The sequence below is a fragment of the Neoarius graeffei genome, chromosome 1, assembly GCF_027579695.1.
Source record: "Neoarius graeffei isolate fNeoGra1 chromosome 1, fNeoGra1.pri, whole genome shotgun sequence".
Classification (NCBI taxonomy): domain Eukaryota; kingdom Metazoa; phylum Chordata; class Actinopteri; order Siluriformes; family Ariidae; genus Neoarius; species Neoarius graeffei.
This window is the reverse complement of record NC_083569.1, coordinates 81,983,486-82,010,589: the sequence shown is the minus strand read 5'-3', so window position 1 is coordinate 82,010,589 and position 27,104 is coordinate 81,983,486. Positions and strand designations below refer to the sequence as shown.

At 41.9% G+C, this 27,104-nt stretch overlaps 2 protein-coding genes across 5 annotated transcripts in view; one reads left to right on the top strand and one right to left on the bottom strand.

The window, feature by feature from the left end:
* gba2 (glucosidase, beta (bile acid) 2) overlaps positions 1 to 19,504 on the bottom strand; it is a 45,467-nt gene extending 25,963 nt beyond the window's left edge. Inside the window, exons 1-3 of the mRNA XM_060938680.1 lie at positions 19,025 to 19,504; positions 6,784 to 6,875; positions 6,592 to 6,707 (exon numbers count right to left, since the gene is read on the bottom strand). Coding sequence (XP_060794663.1) covers positions 6,592 to 6,707; positions 6,784 to 6,875; positions 19,025 to 19,215 — 399 coding nt within the window. The 5' untranslated portion in view covers positions 19,216 to 19,504. The remainder of the gene's footprint in view (positions 1 to 6,591; positions 6,708 to 6,783; positions 6,876 to 19,024) is intronic.
* A 297-nt stretch (positions 19,505 to 19,801) lies between these two features.
* rgp1 (GP1 homolog, RAB6A GEF complex partner 1) overlaps positions 19,802 to 27,104 on the top strand; it is a 31,074-nt gene continuing 23,771 nt past the window's right edge. Inside the window, exons 1-2 of one of the 4 annotated variants that reach the window (XM_060925187.1) lie at positions 19,802 to 19,843; positions 20,338 to 20,453. In XM_060925187.1, the coding sequence (XP_060781170.1) occupies positions 20,338 to 20,453 (116 nt within the window). In that variant the 5' untranslated portion in view covers positions 19,802 to 19,843. Of the gene's footprint in view, positions 19,844 to 19,892; positions 20,099 to 20,123; positions 20,242 to 20,337; positions 20,454 to 27,104 lie in introns of those variants that run through there. The other 3 variants (XM_060925203.1, XM_060925177.1, XM_060925194.1) reach the window with 3 other exon arrangements.

Below are 27,104 nucleotides of genomic sequence, written 5' to 3'. Positions count from 1 at the left end.
ACAGTCCATGAAATAGGAAGTATAAGGATGAGAAAAAAAGAGTTTAAATCGGGAAGCTGCGCACATTTGCGCAGTCCTGCACACCGCTCGGGCTGCGCAAATGTGCGCAGCTTCCCGATTTAAACTGTTTTTTTCTCATCCTTATACTTCCTGTTTCATGGACTGTAATGGATTTGCTTATTTAGTCATTTTAATACAGAATTTACTTTGAAATTATAAATCAGACACTCCAACGCCCCCCCTAAAAAAAAAAAAAATCGGATCTGCGCGATTCAGGTGGCATCCGCCAAAAGGCGCGCTGTTTGCATCCCAAACACAAATCAAATCATAAAGAATAGACCTAAAATGTTTTTCATAAATGACCCTTGCGTGAGTGAAGTGACAAGTTTCAAATAGAAACGTGACAAACGAGCGATATTAAGTGTACATTACAGTGTAAACGTACACTCAGCGGTTCCAGTTAGGCATTCTCCAGAGATTGTTCACATGATGTTTTGGTTTCCAAAAACAATTGATTGTTTATTTAAACAACTTACCACTTATAAAATGATCGGAGCAGACTTTGCTGTGTTTGGAAGGCTGATAATCCTTGCGGTTGATTCTCGCAAGCCATAGATTTCTCCTTTGTATGCGGAGTTTGTTTGCTGCCTTAGTGCTCCCGTACAGTGGGAATTCCATAAAAGCTCCGCTTGACTTCATCATCTGACCTATTACGACAGCCGTGAATACAACAAGTGTGCACCATTGCTAGCTTTAAATAGTAATGTAACTATAAATGTAAATAATATATAAATGAATGTAACTCGCGCGCTACAGTATGTGCTCAGTGACCCGTACGGTAAGCTAGCCCTCCAAGATGGCCGCCACCAGGGAATCCCCGACTCTGTGACGTCATATGAAAACTATCTATAGGTTTAGCTCACAGCCCTCTGTCATTTCCTCCACACATCCCCACTGCCCCAAATGCTCCACCCCTCCCCCTCCCTCCCCTGTGGTGAGCTCTCCCGTGCCACACCCGCCCCTGCATGACTGTGACTACAGGCCAGGTTAGAAGACAGCTGGAGAGACTCCATCAGCAAATGACTGCAGGACCTGACGGTATCTGCTCCAGGATCCTGAGGACCTGTGCTAGCCAGCTGTCTCCTGTCCTGCAAAACCTTTACAACCTGAGCTTGAGTCAAGAGAGAATACCAGTGCTTTGGAAGACGTCCTGCCTGGTTCCGGTCCCAAAGAAGTCGACTCTATCTGACAAAGACTATCGACCAGTTGCCCTCACATCACGTGGTGAAGGTGCTGGAGAGACTGGTCTTGACCCACCTGAGGCCACAGGTGAAGGCGCTGCTGGACCCTCTACAGTTTGCCTATCAGCCCCGTTCGGGAGTTGACGACATGGTCATCTACCTGCTGCAACAAGTTCATTTTCACTTGGATGGTGGTGGCAGCACTATGAGAATTGCATTCTTTGACTTCTCCAGTGCTTTTAACACCATTCAGCTCCTGGGGGAGAAGCTGCAGGGATGGGTGTCGACACCTCCATTGTCTTCTGGAATACTGACTGATGATCTGACAGGCAAGCCACAGTTTGTCCATTTGGGTAGTGTTCTGTCTGACATGGTGGTTAGTGGTATAGGAACTCCATAGGGGGCTGTGCTGTCTCCTTTCCTTTTCATCTTATACACCACTGACTTTAAAGGTCGACTGCCTTTCAGATTTTTCAAGTTTAGGTCATAAAAAGAGTTTTCCCTGACACCCAATTATTTTTGTTTAGTGGACCGAAAGCTACTCAATTTGAATCACAGACTTCCAATTTTATTAGTTTTTTTTTTTAAATAGAAAACTTAATGAATTTAGGGTCATGTTGCCCTAAATTCTCTGCTATTTTTTCCTGCTTCACCATGACGCAATTCAAGATACTACATTATGCATCATGTGGTGGGCTTTCCCCGTTCGTGCAAGGCATTGTCTCATCTCATCTCATTATCTCTAGCCGCTTTATCCTTCTACAGGGTCGCAGGCAAGCTGGAGCCTATCCCAGCTGACTACGGGCGAAGGCGGGGTACACCCTGGACAAGTCGCCAGGTCATCACAGGGCTGACACATAGACACAGACAACCATTCACACTCACATTCACACCTACGGTCAATTTAGAGTCACCAGTTAACCTAACCTGCATGTCTTTGGACTGTGGGGGAAACCGGAGCACCCGGAGGAAACCCACGCGGACACGGGGAGAACATGCAAACTCCACACAGAAAGGCCCTCGCCGGCCCCGGGGCTCGAACCCAGGACCTTCTTGCTGTGAGGCGACAGCGCTAACCACTACACCACCGTGCCAGCAAGGCATTGTGGGATACAAATTTGAAACAGGAGAAAAATGGAGGACGCGAGTATAAGAACGAAACGTGAAAGACAGACTACAGTAATGGAAAGCGAGAAGAAAAAAAAAAAAGTTATGCTGCGAAGGAAGGGAAACACAGGACCAAACTAATATCAGTGGTCAGCGAGCACCTCGGTTTGATCAGCTGTTCGTTTAGCGACAGAATGATGTAACTGTCAGTGCATGGTCAAGGTAAACCTGCGCATGCGCACACGGACTTCCTCCGCCTGCTTGACTGCGCGAAGCGAGCGATTTCATGCATATTATTTGCAAGGTAATCCCCTCAAATTAAATAACTTCCCAGCCACAGAATGGCCTGATATTTTGTGAGACATTACAGAAATAAACATATATCACAATGACCAAATTTCAAAGGGAACTAAATTTCACAGATTTTATGAAATCAAAAGGCCGTCTCTCTCCAAGTACAACTGCAGAAATTTTCTGATGACTCTGCTGTTGTTGGATGTATAAGTGAGGGACAGGAAGGGGAGTACAGAGACAACTTTGTGGAGTGGGCTGGACAGAATCACCTGCGGCTAAATGTCAACAAGACCAGAGAGATGGTGACTGACTTCAGGAAGAAGAGGACGGCTTCACAACCACTGCGCGTTCTGGGAGAGGATGTGGAGGTGGTGGAGGACTACAAGTGCCTGGGTGTTACCATCAACAACAGACTGAACCGGAAATCCAACACTGGAGCTGTATACAAGAAGGGGCGAGCAGACTCGACTTCCCAAGCAAGCTGAGACGTGCAGCAAAATGTTGGAGATCTTTTATCAGTCTGTTGTGACCAGTGTGCTTTTCTTTGCAGTGGTTTGTTTGGGGAGCAGCATTGGAGCCAGTCAGTGCGTTTACATGCACATAGAGAAAATCGAATTTCTGCCGTTGCTCGACTGAAATCGAAGTTCAAAATGCCATGTATACACCTTAATTCGGCTGAAATTGAACCAAACTTGATTTCTCGGAATCGAGCTACACGACCTAGATTATGCGATTTCTGCCAAGCTACTTAGTGCATGTAAACCCTATTGAGCTACGTATTCGAGCTACTTGCTTCAGCACTGCCCCTTCCGGAAGTGACGAGTGACGAGACCACAAGCGGGAAACACAACAGCCTCGGTCGGCATGACAACGGCATGAATCTTTTCTTTTTGTGGCATTGTTTGCACTGTTAAAATTTAGCTCACTTACTGTATCACCAAATACATCTGTACAGCTGTTGCATAGCTGTGAATTGTGTACAACCAAGTCACTGTATTTGTGTGTGTATATATATATATATATATATATATATATATATATATATATATATATATATATATAGATGTCCAACATCTGAAGAATGTCAATAAAAACAAAACAATTGAACTTTTTGTGTGTTTATTAAGACATAAGTTAAATTGTAAGCAAAAAATGGACTTTAGAAAAATATTTTTTGTAAGCAAAAAATGGACTTTAGAAAAATATACAGTTGTGCAAAATAAGTTGTCTTACAAAACAGTGGTCTGCGCAGGACAGTTTGTAGCCATACAGTCTGTTAGAGCAAGCCTAACAGCTTGAGCACGGAACTTGTGAACACGGAACTGCCAGTGTTGCCAGATCGGGCGGTTTTAAGTGCATTTTGGCGGATTTGAACATGTTTTGGGCTGGAAAACGTCAGCAGTATCTGGCAACACTGCTGATAACTTTGTTTATACTCTTGAATAGCTCTTCTTCATGACGACAACCGGAAGTGTACCAACACGATGGGGCGTGTAGCGCCACCTGTGGCTCGGGTGCACAATGCACCTCACACAATAGCTCGATTTCCTTGTGTGCATGTACGATTGGATTTCTCTGGCACCCCTGCTGGGACCTTCAGCTCGATTACCGACAGCAGCTCGATTTGGATGTGCATGTAAACGTAGTCAGTGACACCAACAAACTCAATAAACTGATAAAGAAGGCTGGCTCCATAACTGGCTGCAAACATGACACTTTTGAGACTGTGGTGGAGAGGAGGACTCCGAACAAACTGTTTTCCATCATGGATAATCCTGACCACACTCTCCATCACAGACTGGACAGACAACCATGCACCTTTCCCAACAGTTACAGTTTCGCTGTCATAGGGACTGATACAGGAACTCTTTCCTGCCCCAAGCCATCACACTATACAATAACTCGCCTCTGTCTGACAGAGAGAACCCTGACCTCTCTACTGTATCAGCCTGTTTATAACCCTGGTCCTCCTGTAACTTTGCACTGTCAGAGCTTTTTTGTTTAATACCATTAGTTACTTTGCACCTTAGAGCTTTTTGTTATTTATTTATCTTCCATTCAATACTGCCACTTTTGCACAGTTTTCTTCTTTTCATTCATTACAGTTCTTGTTTTAAGCACCAAGATCAATCACCTGTACAAAGCACATACACAGATGTACTTTTTTTTTTATAGTTACATATAGGCATATCAGGTGAAAATTCAAATTCAATCCAAATTGCTTGAAACTGCTCTCACTGAATTCAGAATTGAATGCAGAGCAACATACTTTTTACAGAATTATGTTTATCTGTTCTTGAAATATTATCAAAGATTGAAAAAACAGCTTAATTTTTAGAAAACTGACCTAATATTATGTATTAGAATAACATGATCCAAATTAACAAATGAGATCAAATGTTTTTTCTTAATAACTTATTTTTCCAAGATATTAACATGGAAATTGGCAGGCACACAGATGGTTGTATAAGGAATATGAAGTCTGAAAAATTATTTTTTTTAAAAATTATGCAAATTAGTATTTGATTATTAATGCTAATAAGGTAAAACATTAAATCGGTACACTCTTCAAAGTTTCACCAAAGGAATTTATTTGTGCAATATAAAGCTGATCTTGACTCATTTATACATCATAAAGGACAAATCAATGTTAATTATAAAATATGCATAAATAAGCACTAAATGTCATTCACATCTATCATTCTCTATACAAAAAAAAAGGATTATTTCTACTACCCTCTTTATGCTCTGTATTTCTAAGTAGGGCCTATTAGTGTTTATATGAAAGAATATAAATTATTCTTATTTTGATTAATATTCACAGCTTTCAAGGCAAACCTCGAAAAGAAAACTGTGTGAGCCACATCCAAAGGGATCAATAAAAGTTTTATCTAATCTAATCTATCCAATAAACAATTCCATTTAATTGAATTGCAATTGACACGTTTCCGACTTCGTTTTTTTTGTATTTGTTTTTTAAAATTCTCATTTCGACCACCAAGATCTCCATATTTTTCATCAAAACAACTGCAGTTATATTCTAAAATACTTATTTATTTACATGAATCAGTTTGATTTGAAAAAATAAGTCGGTAAAGCTATGAAAACTCACTTCAAAATCTCCCGTGAATCATAACATCAAAACTAGCTGAGGGAAAATTTTACTGAATACTTAAATCAGAAACAGTGAGAACTACAGAACATCCCTATAAAAGTTCTGATTGATATGAGTAATCCAGTCAGAAACTGATCAGAAGAGAGAGACTGAGAGCCTGACCGCTTTCCCGTGACTCAAAAAGCACTGGCAGCTTCCCGACATCACGCGAGCAGAGAGTGGACTCTGTTGTACCAACTTCAACTTGCTGTTACTCCCAAAAGTTCTGAACAGATCTTAACGAGATACATTTCTTTGGAAAGCAGAGATTATAAGCTTCTTAATGATGGTATTTCATGATAGAAAATATTAAAGGAGTTAAACAATGACAGATTTGGAAACTCAGATGAGCGTCTGCATGCACAATTTTCACAGCATGGCCAGCGAGCGTCTGACATGCCTATTGCATTTTTTATCTGTATATTGTATAGTCGGCTTGTTCTTGGGATTTTTTAAAAATTGTATCTCATGTTGTACAGTGTGTCTTTTTCCTTTTGTATGTCTGATAACTTGCTGCTGTAAAAATTTCCCAGCTTGGGATCAATAAAGTAAATCCATCCATCAATCAATCCATCAGCTCCACCACCAAAACATCAGCGCAGAGAGCATTTCTGAAAATTGTGTTTATCCCTCCTGTACAACTTCAGAGATTTGTAGAATCTGTATCAAGGTGTATTGAAGCTCTTCTGGAGGCTCATGGTAGCCCGACACCTTACTAACACTATGCTGTTTTTATATTTTCATATTACCCATATATAACTCGAGTCATCCACCAAAGAAGAGCCAGCCATTTACCTGGTCAGCAATGACTGTTTTGTAGTCATACATTCCTGGGTTAAGCTGCCACCTACAGAACTCCCCCTTCCATCCACGTGTAATGCTTCCTCCGCCAATGCCACCCAGGGGGGCACCTACGCACAAGAAGGAGCATTATAATCATTCTGACTTTTCTTTTTGCCAAATGTCTGTAGAACGCTGAATACTTACCATAAATCTGCCTGAGAGGCAAAGCACTGAATATGTCTATAAAGGGTGCTTTCTTCTCAACTTGTGTTCTCTGGTACCACCATTTTAAATACCTGCACTCACAAAGATGAAAGAAATGGCACAGATTTAGGAGTAATTTTCAAAAAAATTTTCCATTTAAAACAGGAATCATAGTTATTATTGTTTCTATCACATAGACGTACTCAGTATGAGACGGGGGGGGGGAGTTCCACATAAGCTCCACAAAATGGAGTTTATACCTCTTTCACTTTTCTAAATAAATAAATGGCTTGCTTTTCCACAAATGTTTACTGTTGACACAGTTTGCAAGGAAATGCATCATTAAAATACAACTCCAATTCCAAAAAAATGTTGGGACACTGTGTAAAACGAATAAAACCAGAATGTGAAGATTTGCAAATCAAGGAAAACCTATATTTCATCGAAAATAGTACAAAGACAACATATCAAATGTTGAAACTGAGAAATTTTATTGTTTTTTTAAAATATATGCTCATTTTGAATTTGATGTCAGCAACACGTTTCAGAAAAGTTGGGACAGGGACAACAAAAAAAGTTGTGTAATGCTTTAAAAAAAAAAAAAAAACACCACACCCAATTTGGTTAAATGGCAACAGGTCAATGAAGTAAATACATGATTGGGTATAAAAAAAAAGCATCCCAGAGAGGTGGAGTCTCTCAGAAGTAAAGATGGGGAGGGGTTCACTGCTCTGTGAAAGACTGCGTGGACAAACAGTGCAACAATTTAAGAATAATATTCCTCAATGTAAAATTGCAAAGAATTTGGGGATCACATCATCTATGGTCCATAATATCATTAAAAGATTCAGAGAATCTGTAGAAATCTCTGTATGCAAGAGACAAGGCTGAAAACTGACATTGGATGCCTGTGATCTTCAGGCCCTCAGGAGACACTGCATTAAAAGCAGACACGTGTCTGTAGTGGAAACCACTGGATGGGCTCAGGAACACTTCAGAAAACCGTCTGTGAAAACAGTTCATTACTGCATCCACAAATGCAAGTTAAAACTAGACATAAACAATAACCAGAAACACCACCACCTTCTCTGGGCCAGAGTTCTTTTACGATGGACTGAAGCGAAGTGGAAAATTGTCCCGAGGTCTGATGAATCAAAAGTAGAAATTATTTTCAGAAATCATGGACACCACGTCCTCTAGGCTAAAGAGAAGAGGGACCATCTGGCTTGTTATCAGTGCACAGTTCAAAACCCAGCATCTGCGATGGTATGATGGTGCATTAGCACACATGACATGGGTAGCTTGTACATCTGGGAAGGCATCATTAATGCTGAATGATAGTTACACGTTTCAGAGCAATATGCTGCCATCCAGACCAAATCTTTTTCAGGGAAGGCCTTCCTTCTTTCAGCAAGACAATGCCAGACCGCTTTCTGCACCTATTAAAACTGCACGGCTCTGTAGTAAGAGAGTCCAGGTGCTAAACTGGCCTGCCTGCAGTCCAGACTTGTCTCCCATTTAAAACATTTGGTGCATTATGAAGTAAAGTATAAAATGCAACAAAGGAGACTACGAACTGTTGAGCAACTAAAACTGTACATCAGGCAAGAATGGGACAACATTTCTCTTTCAAAACTACAGCAATTGGTCTCCTCAGTTCCCAAACATTCACAGTGTTGTTAAAAGTAGTGGTGATGCAACACAGTAGTAAACATGCCCCTGTCCCAACTTTTTTGAAACATGTTGCGGACGTTAAATTTTAAATGAACATACGGTATATTTTTCAAAAAACAATAAAATTTCTCAGTTTCAACATTTGATATGTTGTCTTTGTATTATTTCCAATTAAATATAGGGTTTCCATGATTTGCACATTATTGCATTCTGTTTTTATTTACAGTTTACACAACGTCCCTATTTTTTTGCAATTGAGGTTGTTAAGCATAAATATCTTTTTGGACCAAAAAGTTTGTAAACCCTTGCACTCAATAACTAGTGGGACCTCTTTCATTACAACTCAACCAAACAATTCCAGTAGCAGTATTACTGTATTGTATTATATTATCTGCTACAGTTTACACCATGTTATTTCAACAGGATCTTGACTTAAGCTGGCTTTAAACTGTGCAATTAAGTTGGTCTTTTAAGATTATTACATCATATTGTACGAGATGATCCCAATAAAATCTTGATCGAAGCCTACAACAATAACATGCAATAATGTGTTAAATGTTAATTATACAGTGAAGATCCTAAAGCCTAGGTCACAACCGGCCGTACGTGCTCCTACAGCCAGTCTACGTGCAAAAAACGCAAGAAACGCACGGAGGGCGCGCGTGTGACGTGCTGATTTTCGAGCCGTAGACTGGCCGCAGAGGTTCTGTCATGTCAAACAAACTCTATGGGCGCTTACGTTTTTTTCAGGTTGCAAGACAAACTTACGGCCAACGTGCGTCTTTCTCCACGAACAAAAAAAAAACGCAGCAATTTGGGAAACGCCAAAAATCGCACGGCCAAAAAATCGTACGTCCGGTTGTGACCTAGGCTTAAGGTTAGAACTGAGATTAAATAAAATTACATTTTGTTTACATCAATTAGCACAATCCAGGTTCCTGCAAAAAAGTGGAGTAACTATAAAGAATCACTCTTCAATTTGTGCTTGAGGTAATAAGCATGTTTTTCTGTGCATTGGAATATTTTGTTTCACCACTGACACTAATATACTTGTAGTTTGAGGTTCATGCCGTCCTGTTGCTGGCGATGCGTGTATTACCACCAGTCACACACTCAAGATTGTCATCAATTTTTTGATGTTGCCAGAAATTTGTGGTCAATTGTCCTTGATTGCAAGGTACTACATTGGCAGTCCAGGAAGCATGAAACCGCATGCCCTAACTCTGCTAATCTCACCTCATGACCAAATTATTTTACAGTGTTTATCGGAGACCGCAACATCTGGATGAAACTCATACAACGTAAAACTGGCTTCAGGATGTGCCTTGCTGAAATAAAATGGGGTTGTTGTTTTTTTTTTCCCCTGTCTAAATAAAAGATAAGTTTTGTTCATCTATTTTAACACTTGTGCAACTGTATAGTATAACTGCATTGCATTCTGGGACTAAGTCCAGCATTTGCTGTGTCCATAAATTCTACATTGGATTTCTCATTAAAATGACATTGAAATTTGCTGAAAAAGTGAGCGAGAAAAGACACTGACTTATGTTTGAGGTTGTTTAAATTTTTACTCCACTAACTGCCATTGTAACTACACTAGTAATGTGACCCTGTAACATCAGAGCAACAAACACCCGCTAATTTCTCAGCGGTAGAACAGAAAATACAGAAAAAAAAAAAAGAGTACCAGAATCACTAAGGTCATTACAAATATTTCAATCTAAATATAATTGGGTCGTTCTTTGGTAGCGGAATTACATTCACAGCAAAATTAGGTAATTTTTTTTTAGTTGCAGTACTCAAGATCTCATCTCATTATCTCTCCGCTTTATCCTGTTCTGCAGGGTCACAGGCAAGCTGGAGCCTATCCCAGCTGACTACGGGCGAAAGGCGGGGTACACCCTGGACAAGTCGCCAGGTCATCACAGGGCTGACACATAGACACAGACAACCATTCACACTCACATTCACACCTACGGTCAATTTAGAGTCACCAGTTAACCTAACCTGCATGTCTTTGGACTGTGGGGGAAACCGGAGCACCCGGAGGAAACCCACGCGGACACGGGGAGAACATGCAAACTCCGCACAGAAAGGCCCTCGCCAGCCGCTGGGCTCAAACCCGGACCTTCTTGCTGTGAGGCGACAGCGCTAACCACTACACCACCGTGCCGCCCAAGTACTCAAGATAATGGTATTAAATAAAAATTTCACACTGTATGGGGTATCTTTTGACCCTTAAAAAAAAAGCAAAGAAAAATTAGCTGTTTAACTCTGAATGCTAAATATTTTATGAGGAAAGAAGTCAGTATTACGTCAGAAAAAAACGAAACTTTAATTTTTTAAAAAGTCAAACCGAGATTTCTCTGAAGCGACATCGCTATAATTGGGGTGATGATTTTTAAATATGGTTTTCAGTACATTTTGCCTTGGATTCCATACTTTAGCAATATCACCAAGCTGACAAGTTAAAGCAATTTTAATAAATTATAATTTTGATCGCTCTGCTGAAGAACTGCCCAGTTAGCTTGTTCAGGATGGAGTTTAATTATTAATTCATTACCCACCATGTGAAAGTCCATACACTTTAAAGGAACAGTCCACCGTACTTCCATAATGAAATATGTTCTTATCTGAATTGAGACGAGCTGCTCCGTACCTATCCGAGCTTTGCGCGACCTCCCAGTCAGTCAGACGCAGTCAGACGCGCTGTCACTCCTGTTAGCAATGTAACTAGGCTCAGTATGGCCAATGGTATTTTTTGGGGCTGTAGTTAGATGCGACCAAACTCTTCCGCGTTTTTCCTGTTTACATAGGTTTATATGACCAGTGATATGAAACAAGTTCAGTTACACAAATTGAAACGTAGCGATTTTCTATGCTATGGAAAGTCGGCACTATAATGACAGGCGTACTAACACCTTCTGCGCGCTTCGACAGCGCACTGATACGGAGCTCAGATATCAATGCGCTGCCGAAGCGCGCAGAAGGTGTTAGTACACCTGTCATTATAGTGCGGACTTTCCATAGCATAGAAAATCGCTACGTTTCAATTTGTGTAACTGAACTTGTTTCATATCACTGGTCATATAAACCTATGTAAACAGGAAAAACGCGGAAGAGTTTGGTCGCATCTAACTACAGCCCCAAAAAATACCATTGGCCATACTGAGCCTAGCTACATTGCTAGCAGGAGTGACAGCGCGTCTGACTGCGTCTGACTGACTGGGAGGTCGCGCAAAGCTTGGAGAGGTACGGAGCAGCTCGTCTCAATTCAGATAAGAGCATATTTCATCATGGAAGTACGGTGGACTGTTCCTTTAAAGGGAAAACAGGTTGGGAAGCAATTGTTATTTACAGGTGCGTACATTTTGGTATACACACATGCATATTTTGATTCTGAATAAAAAAAACACCAATTCCCTCAAGCCACTCTTCATGTAAGCCCTAAAACAAGCTCAGGAATAACATTAGCCACAGAGGAACACACAAAAAGATTGCTCAGTTGTTGTTTTACGTGTCAAATTGTCAAGTAAGGCTTTTTTTTTTTTAAAGACAGACAAAGTCCAGTTATCATCATGACATTCTATGGCATCGTGCTATAGAATGTCATGATAAAAACTGGACTTCAGACCTGGAGAAAGCAAAGCAGCACAAAAACCCTCCTCTTTTTTTCATGACTGACAGTAATGATGAGGTTTGCAGTCTCCACCAAAACAATGGAAAGTGCATTTACCAGAAACGTTTACTTTTGTCTTATATGTATAGGATATTGTTCAAGTAATGCTGAACATCGACATTTGCAACAATATGCAGTTCGTTTAAGAGCAGCCCTGCATGGAGGTGTCTTTTGTTTAATATGTAGGCTCTGTGTCTCCATCTCTCACTCAGTTACTCTTCTGTTTTTCTGTCTTTTATAAACGCATGCACAGCTGTTTGTTTGCAGGACTGTAGTACTCGGCATAAGAGCCGCTGGAAATTGAGGTCTTTCAGACAATCAGAAAGGAGTAGGCTTCAGTTGCCCCTTTTCCACCAAAGCAGTTCCAGGGCTGGTTCGGGGCCAGTGCTTAGTTTGGAACCGGGTTTTCTGTTTCCACTGACAAAGAACTGGCTCTGGGCCAGAAAAACCGGTTCCAGGCTAGCACCAACTCTCTGCTGGGCCAGAGGAAAGAACCGCTTACGTCAGTGGGGGGGCGGAGTTGTTAAGACCAACAACAATAACAAGACCACAAAAGATCGCCATTTTTAAGCGGCGAGAAGCAGCAGCTGTACAAACGCGAAGTCATCCATTATTACTATTGTTGTTGCTGCTGCTTCTTCCGTGTTGTTTTTGCTTCGATATTCGCGCCAAGGTTTATGCAAACGTAGCGACGTAACTGACATATACAGCGACGTAATGACGTATACAGCGACGTAATGACGTGGCTTCCCTTAGCACCGCGAGCTATGGAAAAGCAAACTGGTTCTCAGCTGGCTCGCAAGTTGAACGAGTTGTGAACCAGCACCGAACCAGCCCTGGAACTGATTTGGTGGAAAAGGGGTAACAGTGGGATTGACCAGGACAAGCCTGGGGAAAATGTTCCTGCCTGGGTCATTTCCCTTTTTCATAGATTAAGAACCTCCCTACTCCTTGACTTAGGTCTTCACCATGCTCAAAGTTAATGTTAAAAACAAAACATTAAACTCAGCTCTCAGCAAGGTCAGAAATGTGTAACACAGCTTTAGGCCATGACCCCTAGACCGGAGGTGCGAGTGTAGTAAAGGCAGGAAGGCTGTGTACCGTACATTGCAGTACCTCAGTATGAATCAGTACGGTTTTCACGCATCAGTCATTTGTCCTTCAACCAAAATCAAAGACCATGTTGATGAATGATCTGAATACTTGTACATGAGCAGGAACTCTAGCTCTACTTCTTTGTCCTTATCACACTTAAATGAAACGTACAGATTTTTTCCCCCCATGTGTTGCAAAACACTTCAATCCCAGTTCAATCATTAACACAGACTTGCAGTACGATCCATGATCACTGTGGATCAATTATTAACTGTAATTGCCATGAACCGCACCCACATATTACACAAATCCAATACCAGGATTGGTACACTCTGTCCCTAAGGCTTGTTTTATTAATTATTGACAGCAATATTTTGTGCTTCAGTTGTGGAACAGTATTGTTTTTGTATTTGCCTCATACCATTTGAAACAAATTCTGAACTAAATTTCAGAACTAAAACTGTGTTTGGACTTAACCAATTTCTAAAAAAAAATCTAAAGCATTCAGTATCTCTATAAATTGATATTTTAGATTCGCTTTCAAATTAACATCCAGGCAAGCAAACAGGGTCAAACACAGAACCCATCCCTCCAATTTTGGGTCAAAATAAGATGATAAAGGTTCAAACTCAGGATTTTTAAATTCAAATTTCTAGTAGCATGAGTCTAACTCCATATATTAGTCTTAGAATAAAAACTGTAATACTATATACAGTGTCTTGCAAAAGTATTCATCCCTCTTGGTGTTTGTCCTGTTTTGTCACATTACAAGCTGAAAACCAAGGAGCCTCCAAACAGGTCAGAGACAAAGTTGTGGAGAAGTATAGATCAGGGTTGGGTTATAAAAATATCCCAAACTTTGAATATTCCAGGGAGCACCATTAAATCATAGCAAAATGGAAAGAATATGCCACCATTACAAACCTGACAAGAGAAGGCCGCCCACCAAAACTCACAGACCGGGCAAAGAGGGCATTAATCAGAGATGCAACAAAGATAACACTGAAGGAACTGCAACAATCCACAGTGGAGATGGAAATATCTGTCCATAGGACCACTTTAAGCCATACACTCCACAGAGCAGGGCTTTACGGACAAGTGGCCAGAAAAAAGCCATTGCTTAAGAAAACACATTGGGAGTTTGCCCAAAATGAGACTAAAACTGATCTTTTTGGCCATCATGGGAAATGCTACGTGGCACAAACCCAACACCCTGAGAACACCATTCCTACAGTGAAGCATGGTGGTGGCAGCATCATGCTGTGGGGATATTTTTTCATCTGCAGGGACAGGAAAGCTGGTCAGGACTGAAGGAAAGCTGGATGGCACTAAATACAGGGCAATTCTGGAGGAAAACGTGTTTGAGTCGGCCAGAGGTTTGAGACTGGGACGAAGGTTCACATTCCAGCAGGACAATGACCCTAAACATACTGGTAAAGCTACACTGGAGTGGTTTAAAGGGAAACATTTAAATGTTTTGGAATGGCCTAGTCAAAGCCCAGACCTCAATCCAATTGAGAATCTGTGGCATAACTTGAATATTGCTGTAGACCAACACCACCCATCTAACTTGAAGGAGTTGGAGCAGTTTTGCCTTGAGGAATGGGCAAAAATCCCAGTGGCTAGATGTGCTCAGCTAATAGAGACATACCCCAAGAGACTTGCAGCTGTAATTACAACAAAAGGTGGCTCTACAAAGTATTGACTTTGGGGGGTGAATACCTACGCACACTCCAGATTTCTGTTTTTTCATCTTAATTATTGTTTGTGTCAGAATAAAACAATTTTCACCTTTAAAATGGTAGGCATGTTGTGTAAATCAAATGGTGCTAACCCCCCAAAAATCCATTTTAATTCCAGCTTGTAATGCGACAAAACAGGACAAACACCAAGGGGGATGAATACTTTTGCAAGACACTGTATAAAGCTCAACTGCAGATACTGAATTCTTTGGTTTTTTTAATATATATATATATATATATATATATATATATATATATATATATATATATATATATATATATATATATATATCGCTTGTTTCCAAGTTTTGGAAATGAATAGGGAGCTCTTGTAACAGAATGTGACAAGTCTGGGTTCTCATGCCTGTTCCATGGTAATCGGAGTCATATGTGTACAATTAAATGATTCACTGGTCATTGGTCAGTGCTGCAGGGTTAAAAATGAAAGGCATTCAAATCAAATTTCCAGCCAAGCTGTGAAAATAGTCATCAGGAATGCACCGTCAGTATGTTTACTCCTAGCAGCAGTTAAAAGAAAAAATAATCCACGCTGAACAACTTGTATATATTTTTTTAAAACTAACATGCCATGTTCAGTGACACAAGATTTATTTTAACTCTTTAAAATTTAAGGGCAGAGAGCCATGGATGCTGTTCATTGTATTGACCCTTGTACGTTAATCTCTCAGGTTTTCAGTTCACAAAGACTCACAGAGTTAAAGTCTACCTATAGCAGGTTATTATGGTCTGTTATGCTGGTGAGGGTGTGGCTCATGCTCGTTCACCAGAGGGCATGTGCAGGTTCAGCAAATGCAGTGAGTAAAAGCAAAATGTAGTAGGTTTAAAAAAAATTTTTTAAAAAGGGTCACATTTCTCATGAACAAAGCACAAACCTTAAAGTAAATGACGACTTCTGAAATAAGGTGCAGTGGCTACAACAGTTTGCTGCACACATGATATATCTATTATGAAAATCACAAAACATTCAACCTACCCAACTGGTCAGATTGCGTAAGAGTCAGTGGTAAAGCTTTGTTGTCATGTGGCCAATTTCAAATATCACTTGATCCAAGCAATTTTCTAAATGAACACGCACACACCCCTCAGGTTTTTCCCTTGCAGGTAACTGAATGAAGGCAAATAAAAGGCTTCTTGTCTTCTTTTCACTGTGCTTGAGTGTACGTGTGATATGTTTCCTCTGCATCTGAAGCAGTGAACACACTCATGCACACACAAGTAAGCAATGAGCACACACACATACCCAGAGCAGTGGGCCATTGGGGGTCAGATGCCTTGTCCAAGAGCACTTCAGCCCATGGCTGTGCCATGTTAACCTAACCGAATGTCTTTGGACTGAGGGGGAAACCAGAGCACCTGGAGAACATGCAAACTCCACACAGAAAGGCCCCTGGGCTCGAAACCAGAACCTTCTTGCTGTTAAGCGACAGTGCTAACACACTACACCACCGTGCAGCCTTGAAGTAGCCACTTGATAAGAAAAGGTATATATCATCATCTCTAGCCGCTGTTCTACAGGGTCGCAGGCAAGCTGGAGCCTATCCCAGCTGACTACGGGCGAAAGGCAGGGTACACCCTGGACAAGTCACCAGGTCATTTGACACACAGACACAAACAACCATTCACACTCTCATTCACACCTACGGTCAATTTAGAGTCACCAGTTAACCTAACCTGCATGTCTTTGGACTGTGGGGGAAACCGGAGCACCCGGAGGAAACCCGGGTGGACACGGGGAGAACATGCAAACTCCGCACAGAAAGGCCCTCGCCGGCCACGGGGCTCGAACCCAGGACCTTCTTGCTGTGAGGCGACAGCGCTAACCACTACACCACCCCCATATATTAAATACTTAATTTATCTAGAAGTTTTCTCTATTTTCTATTCTCTGTTTATCCTGTAATGATGCTGCTGCAATTTTAATTTCCCTGAGGGAACCCTCCCAAAGGGATCAATCAAGTTCTATCTAATCTAATCATCTTTGGAAGTGTATAAGTGTGTGTTTGTTTTCAGGCGTTATAGAAATGTTAATCCTTTGTTGTTGTTGTTTCAGAGAAAAAAAAACAGACTGTGTGCATTAGGGAGCATCAGTTCCCCTCACTTTCATAAAATCTGATGACCATATTCAAAAGTCTAATGGTGGCACCATGAGGTTCATTTTTTGCCAAAAAACGCTTATTTTATGTTTTCGCGTAAGGTTTGAATCACAATGTTGGACTCCGTTTATTGATTTCTTGTGACCCAGAGATCATGTTAAGAACCTTTGCAAGGGATTGAGAAGCATTAATGTGATTCATAATACATTTGTATTGTTTAAAAGTAGTTGAACAATGATTCAATGAACAGCTAAAACTCAAACTGTGCTTGAGAATATATTTAGAATATGTACTAAAAATGTGTTTCATGAAAAGTGATCGAAATTGTGTCATAAAAGTCATAAAATAGCAGCTTTTTCCATAACTTTCCATACATGTCAACCTATACGGAATGTCCGTATTTTATACGGATTTAATTCAATAAACGTAGTATACGGGCGTATAAATAAAGTTATACGGATTCTTTAAAAAAACTTCAATATTTATTTAGAGCTATAATCAATTCCCACGATGATAAAAGAGCGCATAACATTTACAAACGTACTGTACACCACAGACAGCCAGTAAAGAGTCTTATGAAATCGCGCGTTATCTTGTGGTAGCGAGACTTCGTTCCACTTTTGATCATGCGCACACCGCATTGCGAGAATCCCGCCAACCGTGAAGTCATAGACATATAAACATAGACACCGCCTTCTGCGTAGAATCATACGTCATCCTCGCCGCCATATTGGATGTGGCAAAGTGGAGATTCTTCAACCGTCTCTGGTATAGCGTCTAGACAGTAGCCGAGAATAAAGATGCCTCATTCATGTGCTGCGTTTAACTGTACCGTTTAAAGTTATACGGATTCTTTAAAAAAACTTCAATATTTATTTAGAGCTATAATCAATTCCCACGATGATAAAAGAGTTCATTCAGGTTTACCGTCCAAACGAGATCACATGGGATTACCTTTCACAGGTGAGACTGTGGCTAATATGAAGTCTCATGCATAATAGCCGCTCGGTGAAACCTGTCTCCAAACAACGAAGTATTTCCTTCGTAACTACGCTGATAACACTTTGTGTTTTTGTCAAACATTGGAGCTTTGTATTCATTCTGAAGGTTTATTGTTATCAATATTGAATAAAAAGTAACTAGGGGCGGCACGGTGGTGTAGTGGTTAGCGCTGTCACCTCACAGCAAAAAGGTCCTGGGTTCGAGCCCCGGGGCCGGCGAGGGCCTTTCTGTGTGGAGTTTGCATGTTCTCCCCGTGGGTTTCCTCCGGGTGCTCCGGTTTCCCCCACAGTCCAAAGACATGCAGGTTAGGTTAACTGGTGACTCTAAATTGACCGTAGGTGTGAATGTGAGTGTGAATGGTTGTCTGTGTCTATGTGTCAGCCCTGTGATGACCTGGCGACTTGTCCAGGGTGTACCCCGCCTTTCACCCGTAGTCAGCTGGGATAGGCTCCAGCTTGCCTGCGACCCTGTAGAAGGATAAAGCGGCTACAGATAATGAGATGAGATGAAAAAGTAACTAAGATATATCATTGTTAATTATCATTCAAATTTTAGGTAAATTATTTTAATTTTCATCTTATACGGATTTTATAAGGGAAATACGGATTTTGGAGGTTGGTTATACAGGTTTGATTGACCAAAGGTTGACATGTATGACTTTGAGCTCCTGGTGCCACCATTAAACTTTTGAATTTTGTCAAAAATATTTCACCCAGTGTGTTTTCTTACCAAAAGGAACATTAAAAACAAAAATGCATCATGATCGGAGGGACTTTTCATTTTTAGGGGGCAACTGATGCACCCTAATGTGCATCTGTGTTCTCCAGAACCCAATCCATAGCAACACACACAGTGAGCAGCAGCAGCAGCATGGGAGTGACATCACCCAGAGCTCCTGCTGTGCTGTTTTTGTTTAGTTGTAGAGAAATGTGTACCTGAAGCCCAAGCCGATGTGCTGCAGGATGTGGGACAGAGACACGTCTTTAGCCTGAAAAGGTTTTCTTTTCTCCTTAAACTCATGAGCCAGGCAGATCCTCCACCCATCCCTGGGCACACCGAGTCCTCTCTCCGCGCCCTCATACCGGCCCATGAGCTCGGATAACGACCTGCTGTCATTTAAATCCATCCTGCTGGCCTGGTGTCTGCACTTCAAACCTGATCACTGCTGCTGATTGTTTTGACTCTGTTCCAGTCCCAGAGATCTGAATGAAGCTCAGATGATTAAACTTCCGGCGGCTAAACACTAAACGTGTCTCATCCCGACACTAGCAAACCGTTAAACATAAAGCTCATCTGCTCACAGCTGCATGCATAAACATGTTGAGCTGATCGTGAAATCTCTCCAATCGGTAAACAAGATGCAATGGTGAGTCTCTTTGCAGCTCATTCAAACATCCGGGTTCTGCATCCGTCCCAGCCTACAGCGGCTCTTTAGCTCAGCCAAGACGAGCTCCTGCGCTCTGTTGTGGACTGTACCATTACACACACACAAAGAGGTGGAGTCTTGCACAAAACAAGCGTTTATTTATAAAAACACAGACTGTACGTAGGATATGACATGATTTGATTTTGATTTAATTTCACACATTCAGCCACGACGACAAATCTCAAGAAGGACTCACAAAACCGTCATGTTTGTAAAATATAAACTCGTCATATTCCCCTTTGCTGTTTTGTCGCCGATTCCTAATACGTCACACTTTGCCACGGAGCCATCCAGGTTGGCCGGACGAAATATAACCCGGAGTTTACGTGTATACTTTTTTTCTATTTTATATACTTTTTCATTTTATAAGTCTGATATTCATCCACAAAAAAAGTAGATTAGACATTTTATGTAAATTACCCAAGTAGCAGTGTAAAGACAGCGCAACAGTTCGTATAATGGTAGTGTAAACCCAGGGAAACGTCACACTCGGCCATCTTAATTTTGTCCACAGCTTGTTTTGCTGTTCTGCCGGTTTCTGTTCAGTCGTGTACTTTTCAATTTTAGCACAATTTTTATCAAGGTATAAAGGATTGTGTATATACACACACATAAACTAGCAGTGTTATTAACATTAGCTGTCGTTTTGATGGCCTAGATAGCTGGCTTCCGGGCAGAGAGAGAGAAATGATTTATTTATGGTCACGTGGGTTTGTGTAGTGAAAGGTTGTTTTACTCAGTCATGATGTATACTGTGTTGAAATGTTGTTTATAGAGTATGTGTGATATTGATGCTTTAACTGTACTTCTCATCACTTTCAGATGATCGAGGTGGTGGCCTCCATGACTCGGGGGCCTGTGTTTCTGGCTGGAGAGATGCTGGAGTGCCTCATCACCTTCACTAATCCAATGTCCCATCTCTCCACTAGTGCAAGCAGGTAAAAATGCTTCCCCCCCTCCCCCTTTTCCAATTAACACAAGTGTCTCCTTTAATGCGTTTTGCAAGTGAAAGGTTTTATAGCAACAAACACAATATGCACTAGAGTGGTGGCTACAATTATCGACACCTTTTTCAGATTTGGGTCTGTCTCAGGCTACATCCACACGACAACGGCAACGAGATTTTTTTTTTTTAAATATCGCGTCCACATGGGCAACGGATCAGTAAAATATCAGGTACATATGGCAACGCAACGCTTGCTGAAAACGATGCAATACACATGCCACACCTCTACGTGCGCTGTAACACTACGTTCACACTGCAAGGCTTAATGCTCAATTCCGATTTTTTTGTGAAATCCGATTTTTTTGTGAGGTCGTTCACATTAACAAATATATGCGACTTGTATGTGATCCTCAGTATGAACGAAAAGCGACCTAGGCTACGTTCACACTGCAGGCTGAAGTGACTCAAATCCGATCTTTTCGCCCATATGTGACCTGTATCCGATCTTTTATTGACAATATGAACGACACAGATCCGATTTTTTCAAATCCGACCCAGGCCGTTTGGATATGTGGTGCTAATTCCGATTCCTATCCGCTCTTTTCATATGCGACTTCAGTCTGAACCGCCAGGTCGCATTCATCCGACTTACACGTCATCAACAAGCCACAAACGTCACTATTCTGCGCTGAAGTAGGCGGCGGGTCTCTCAAAAAAGTTACAACAACATGGCGCATAATCACGGGCGCAGATAGAGGGTGGGACGAGTCATATTTAAATTCACCTCGTTCGGTCCCCCCCACTTATAGGGAGGAAAAAACGTCTATGCTGTCTTTCTTTGCATAAGGCAAACCTCACGGAAAAATCAAAAGACTAATTACCATTCGGTTTATTGAGGTGCACAGCAGTGTATACATATAGTTGCAACAACTCACATAAAACAAAACAAAGACTGATATTCGGTTGGTTGAGCTGCGCAGACTGCACAGGTTGTGAGCTCGAGCTTGGTTGCTATGGTTACTAACAACAAGTTTGACAGGCATATCGGGGTTGGGGTTGGTTTGCTGGCAGCTTTGTCCCCCCCAGTTTTTTGTCCCCCCCCCAGTTCAAAAAACGTATCTGCGCCCCTGCGCATGACATCAATGCGAGGGACGCTTCGGGCTGTGAAGGTTCTGAATCTTCTCAATGGAAGGACGCAGAGGTTAGGGAGCTGATTTCCATTTGGGGGGATGCAGCTATTCAAGCTAGATTGGATGGGTCATACCGCAACCGGGCGGTTTTACTTCCGTAAACACTGGCCATGCTCACTGCGTGTGACGTCGTCGTATCCTGCAGTGCGCATGCGGAACACTTTTAGGTCGCTTTTCGTTCATACTGAGGATCACATACAAGTCGCATATATTTGTTAATGTGAACGACCTCACAAAAAAATCGGATTTCACAAAAAAATCGGAATTGAGCATTAAGCCTTGCAGTGTGAACGTAGCGCTAAAGGCCTCTGCATGCTCTTGCGACAAGGCTTTCGCAGATGGCTTTTCGCAGACAGTTGTAATTTATCGTTGAGCGGGGAGTATAGGCGTGCGCGATGTTATTCACCGGCACAACGCAAGGGGGCATGAAGTCGCTAGGAGTAGTTGGTGGGTGTGGTTAGTGGAGTGTTTATCCTCCGGTTACTTATAATGACTAGAACTTTTTTTTTTTATAATGACTAGAACTGGAGTCGTATAGATGTACGTACTTCCTCAATCAACCGCTCTTCATGCTGCTCCATCTTCGCTCGTGTTTTTAAAAATGCCGGTCGTGAAAACAAACCAAACCGGGAAAGTAGGGAAGCGGAAGCGCGTTTACAGCAGATGTAGAGTGGACCAATCAGAGCCCTCTTGTCTGCGGCGCTGTCTGCGAGGCTTCTGCGGTGGTCACAATTTTTGGGAGGTGCGCGCAGAGCGTCTGCGAAGGTGGGGGGGCTACGCAGACACTGTCTGCGACGCTATCTGCGAGGACTGGGTTGTCAGCATAAATTGGCCTTAACACTACGTTCACACTGCAGGCTGAAGTGACTCAAATCCGATTTTTTCGCCCATATGTGACCTGTATCCGATCTTTTATTGACGATATGAACGACACAGGTCCGATTTTTTCAAATCCGACCCAGGCCGTTTGGATATGTGGTCCTAATTACGATTCCTATCCGATCTTTTCATATGCGACTTCAGTCTGAACCGCCAGGTCGCATTCATCCGACTTACACATCATCAACAAGCCACAAGCGTCACTATTCTGCGCTGAAGTAGGCGGCGGGTCTCTCAAAAAAGTTACAACAACATGGCGCATGACATCAATGCGACTCCGCACCCACACGTTCCTTTGAACGGAGGTTGCAGTCACTACCCCGCAGAACGCCTGAGCCAAAACCCTTGCCCTCTTCCTTCTCAACCTCCTCCTTAACATCAGGCTATTGTGCATGTTCTGGCTCCGTCGCAACAACAACTGCCTCATCGCCAGGTACTCCATGCTGGCTACTGTCATACACAGGAAACTTTAGGTTACTTCTGTAAACACTGGCCATGCTCACTGCGTGTGACATCGTCGTATCCTGCAATGCGCATGCGGAACACTTTTAGGTCGCTTTTCGTTCATACTGAGGATCACATACAAGTCACATATATTTGTTAATGTGAACGACCTCACAAAAAAATCGGATTTCACAAAAAAATCGGAATTGAGCATTAAGCCTTGCAGTGTGAACGTAGTGTAAAAGTGTTCCGCATGCGCATTGCAGGATACGACAACGTCACACGCAGTGAGCATGGCCAGTGTTTACGTAAGTAACCTAAAGTTTCCTGTGTATGACAGTAGCCAGCATGGAGTACCTGGCGATGATGCAGTTGTTGTTGCGACGGAGCCAGAACATGCACAATAGCCTGATGTTAAGGAGGAGGTTGAGAAGGAAGAGGGCAAGGGTTTTGGCTCAGGCGTTCTGCGGGGTAGTGACTGCAACCTCCGTTCAAAGGAACATCAAAGCCATGTTGTTGTAACTTTTTTTGAGAGACCCGCTGCCTACTTCAGTGCAGAATAGTGACGTTTGTGGCTTGTTGATGACGTGTAAGTCGGATGAATGTGACCTGGCGGTTCAGACTGAAGTCGCATATGAAAAGATCGGATAGGAATCATAATTAGGACCACATATCCAAACGGCCTGGGTCGGATTTGAAAAAATCGGATCTGTGTGGTTCATATTGTCAATAAAAGATCGGATACAGGTCACATATGGGCGAAAAAATCGGATTTGAGTCACTTCAGTCTGCAGTGTGAACGTAGTGCAAGACGGTCCCATCAGAGACACCAGAACAATAGAAGTAGGACGCATGCGCATAAACCCCTTCTTCTGTAGCATCAGCCACATAAAGTTTTGATTATTAATCAGTAGCGTAAAACGAAAGACACGGAAAGAGGAATGAATGGGGGTAGATGGAAGCCGGTACGCCAACATTCTGATATCCTCCAGAATTCTTTAATGGTCCGGAATAAATTGAATGCTACACGTTGATGGATTACTTTGTTCTTCTACGCCCTTTTTGAGGAATGTATTGTCGAACTTAAACCAACATCTGAAGAGGTGAGATCGCTCCTTTTTTTCCCTATTTTTGCTGTCGGGATTGTTTTTGGAAAGCGCACGGGCGGTGCGCAGTTTGGTACTGCTTCCGCAGTGTTTGGACTAAAGACTCTGCCCTAAGGGCTATTCTCTCACTCCCTCTCTCTCACTCTCACTTTGCACCATTACACAATATTCACAGTGAAAATATTTTGTAAGCGCTTTTCATGAACCAAGTTATAGGATTTGTTGACAACTCGCATCGAGTTCATTACACTTCTACCCGGCGTGAAGCACTGACAGTCATGTGGTTGTGACGTCATCATAAACAAATCAGTTCTACTCATCCAGACGACTTCGCAACGGCGCCATTGCCAGATTTTTTCACTCTGGAACCCGTTCTCAAAAGATTTCATTTTGGGACACCCAAAACGCCGGTGCCGTGTGGACGCCAGGCCGAAACGATAAACAATTTTATCAGATTCACCTGAATCCGTTGCCATGTGGACAGGGCCTCAGAAACTGGGTACTGTGGGGGTCCCCCACTAAATATACTCACAGTCAATAAACTATACGGTTTTGAATGGTGATGTTGGTTTTAATTTGAAATAAAGTGATGAAAGAAATAATACAGATAAAGCAATCTTTGATGTGAATACTCTATTCAGAATTTGGCAAAAATTCTGCAAATTTGTGGGAAAATGGCGGCTTGATCTGGGACATGATAGACAGTTGACTCCATCGCATTCCCTTAAAAAGGTTGTAGTCCACTGAAAAGTCTACAGTTATCACTAATTGTATTTTAAGTCGTAACTTTATCCACCTAAGGATTGGTGCGCTCACAGAATAATCATAACCGTGATAAAACATCATGCCAAATATTTGATCACCATTGTAACTCCGTTTTCCGCAGATCCAAAACCAATACGATCGTGTGTTTTGATCTAAACGGAAAGCCTCAGGGTCAAAGTCACGACCTCACCAACAGTAGTAACTTAAAATCACTACGCCATATAAACATTTAGTTATAAATCTGCAATTTTGTTTTTTAAAACGAAAGCTGAAAGTTAGGTATAGAATGTTTCTTACAGAATATGTTACGATGGTAGCTGGTCTTGTATGAATTTCTGAGCTATAAAATGAGTTGTGGTCTATTTTTTACTGTAGCGTGTTATTTGTGTGCGGGGAAGGACACACATTAACAATTTGCATGTGTAGAATGGAATTTTCCACTCCAACAGTTAGAAGTTGATTGTGCTTCCATTTGCGGTCTTTCTGTTACATGGGTGATCTGTTCAGACGTTATCACTGAAAAGCTGAGTTTTGACAGTTTTATTTTGTTTTAGTCTTGCAGTATAAGATGTCTTTATTGTCATTGTCACTTTTCTAAAGGTACAACGAAATTGAAGGTGCTGTTGACTCATTATGAGTTATAGAAAAAATAAGAACAAATAAAGTATAAAAATAAATAGTAAAGTATACAGAATTGCACTGGTAAAATAGTATAAACAGAATTGTATTGTATTGGTTCTATATGAACACAGATTGCATTGATAAAATAGTAACAGAATATAAACAGAATTGTATTGGTTCTGTTCGTACACAGATTGCACTGATAAACACATACGCAAATTGCACATCTATCCCATTGGGGATAGGGCCAAGAATAGTTCTATTGCACATTTGAGTTTAAAGTCAAGTCAAGTTTATTTGTATAGCACTTTTAACAATAAACATTGTCGCAAAGCAGCTTTACAGAATTTGAACAACTTAAAACATGAGCTAATTTTATCTCTAATCTATCCCCAATGAGCAAGCCTGTGGCAAGGAAAAACTCCCTCAGACGACATGAGGAAGAAACCTCGAGAGGAACCAGACTCAAAAGGGAACCCATCCTCATTTGGGCAACAACAGACATGACTATAATATTAACAGTTTTAACATGAAGACAGTTTCGTTGATGTTGTAACTCTTCATTGATGGAAACTTGAGTGCAAAACTGTTCATGACAACTGCAGTCCTAAAGTCATGATTGTTTTGGGATAGAAACTGTTTTTAGGCGGTTTGTCCTGGTTTTCATTGCTCTGCATCTCTTGCCTGATGGCAAAAGCTGGAAGAGACAATGGCCGGGGTGTGAAGAGTCTTTTGAAATGTCCATTGCTTTCCTGCGGCATCTGGAGGTGTAAATCTGTTCCAGGGTGGGGAGGGGGCAGCCTATTGTTTTCTCTGCTGCCCTAACGACCCTGTGGAGCGCCTTCTTCTCTGAGGTGGGGTTTACATTAGACCGTATCAGCGGATCATCAGATTAACGTTTTTAAAACTATTAGCGTGCACACAGCAATGCCAATACACGGATACGCTTGGCTCCGCAGGCATCCTGCGCTCCAAATCACTCTGCCCTGAACAGCGAGTGCCCTCTGGAGAGTGCGCACTCCGGCCCTGCGCAGCTCACAGAGCGCTCGAGTGAAGTGCACGAGCAGTGATTCGGGACTGAGCCGCTGTGTGTGCGCTCTCGGTGCATGTCGGGCATGCGCGTCACTTACCACTTGCAAGTGGAAGGATGGGAAGCCTAAAGACAATCAAAACTACACAATGGGCAGTATTTGCATCAGTATTTGCAGTATTTTCATACTTTTATACTCTTTAATGAAAGGTGACACAAGGCGGAAGTCCGTGCCGTTTTTCAGCAGTCGCGTCACATGACCAACGCCAGCGAATCAGGAAGGTGGATGTCACAGTGACGTTGTCCAATGACGACGCCAGCTAGAGCTCAGCACAGCGTATCCGCGTATTCTCAATGTTTACACAGCACCGGACCAGACACGATCTGGATTGAATACGTGGACCCTGGCGGATTCCCGTTTCCCGGCGTTTCCAGGCGTTTTAATGTAAATGGACAGTGCATCCGCGAAGAAAACGAGACAGATACGGTCTAATGTAAACTTGGCCTGAGGATGTGGAGCTGCCGTACCATACACACAGTCCGTACGTGAGCACACACTCTATGGAGCAGTGATAGAAGGCAATAGAATGTTTCTTTTTCATCTTCAT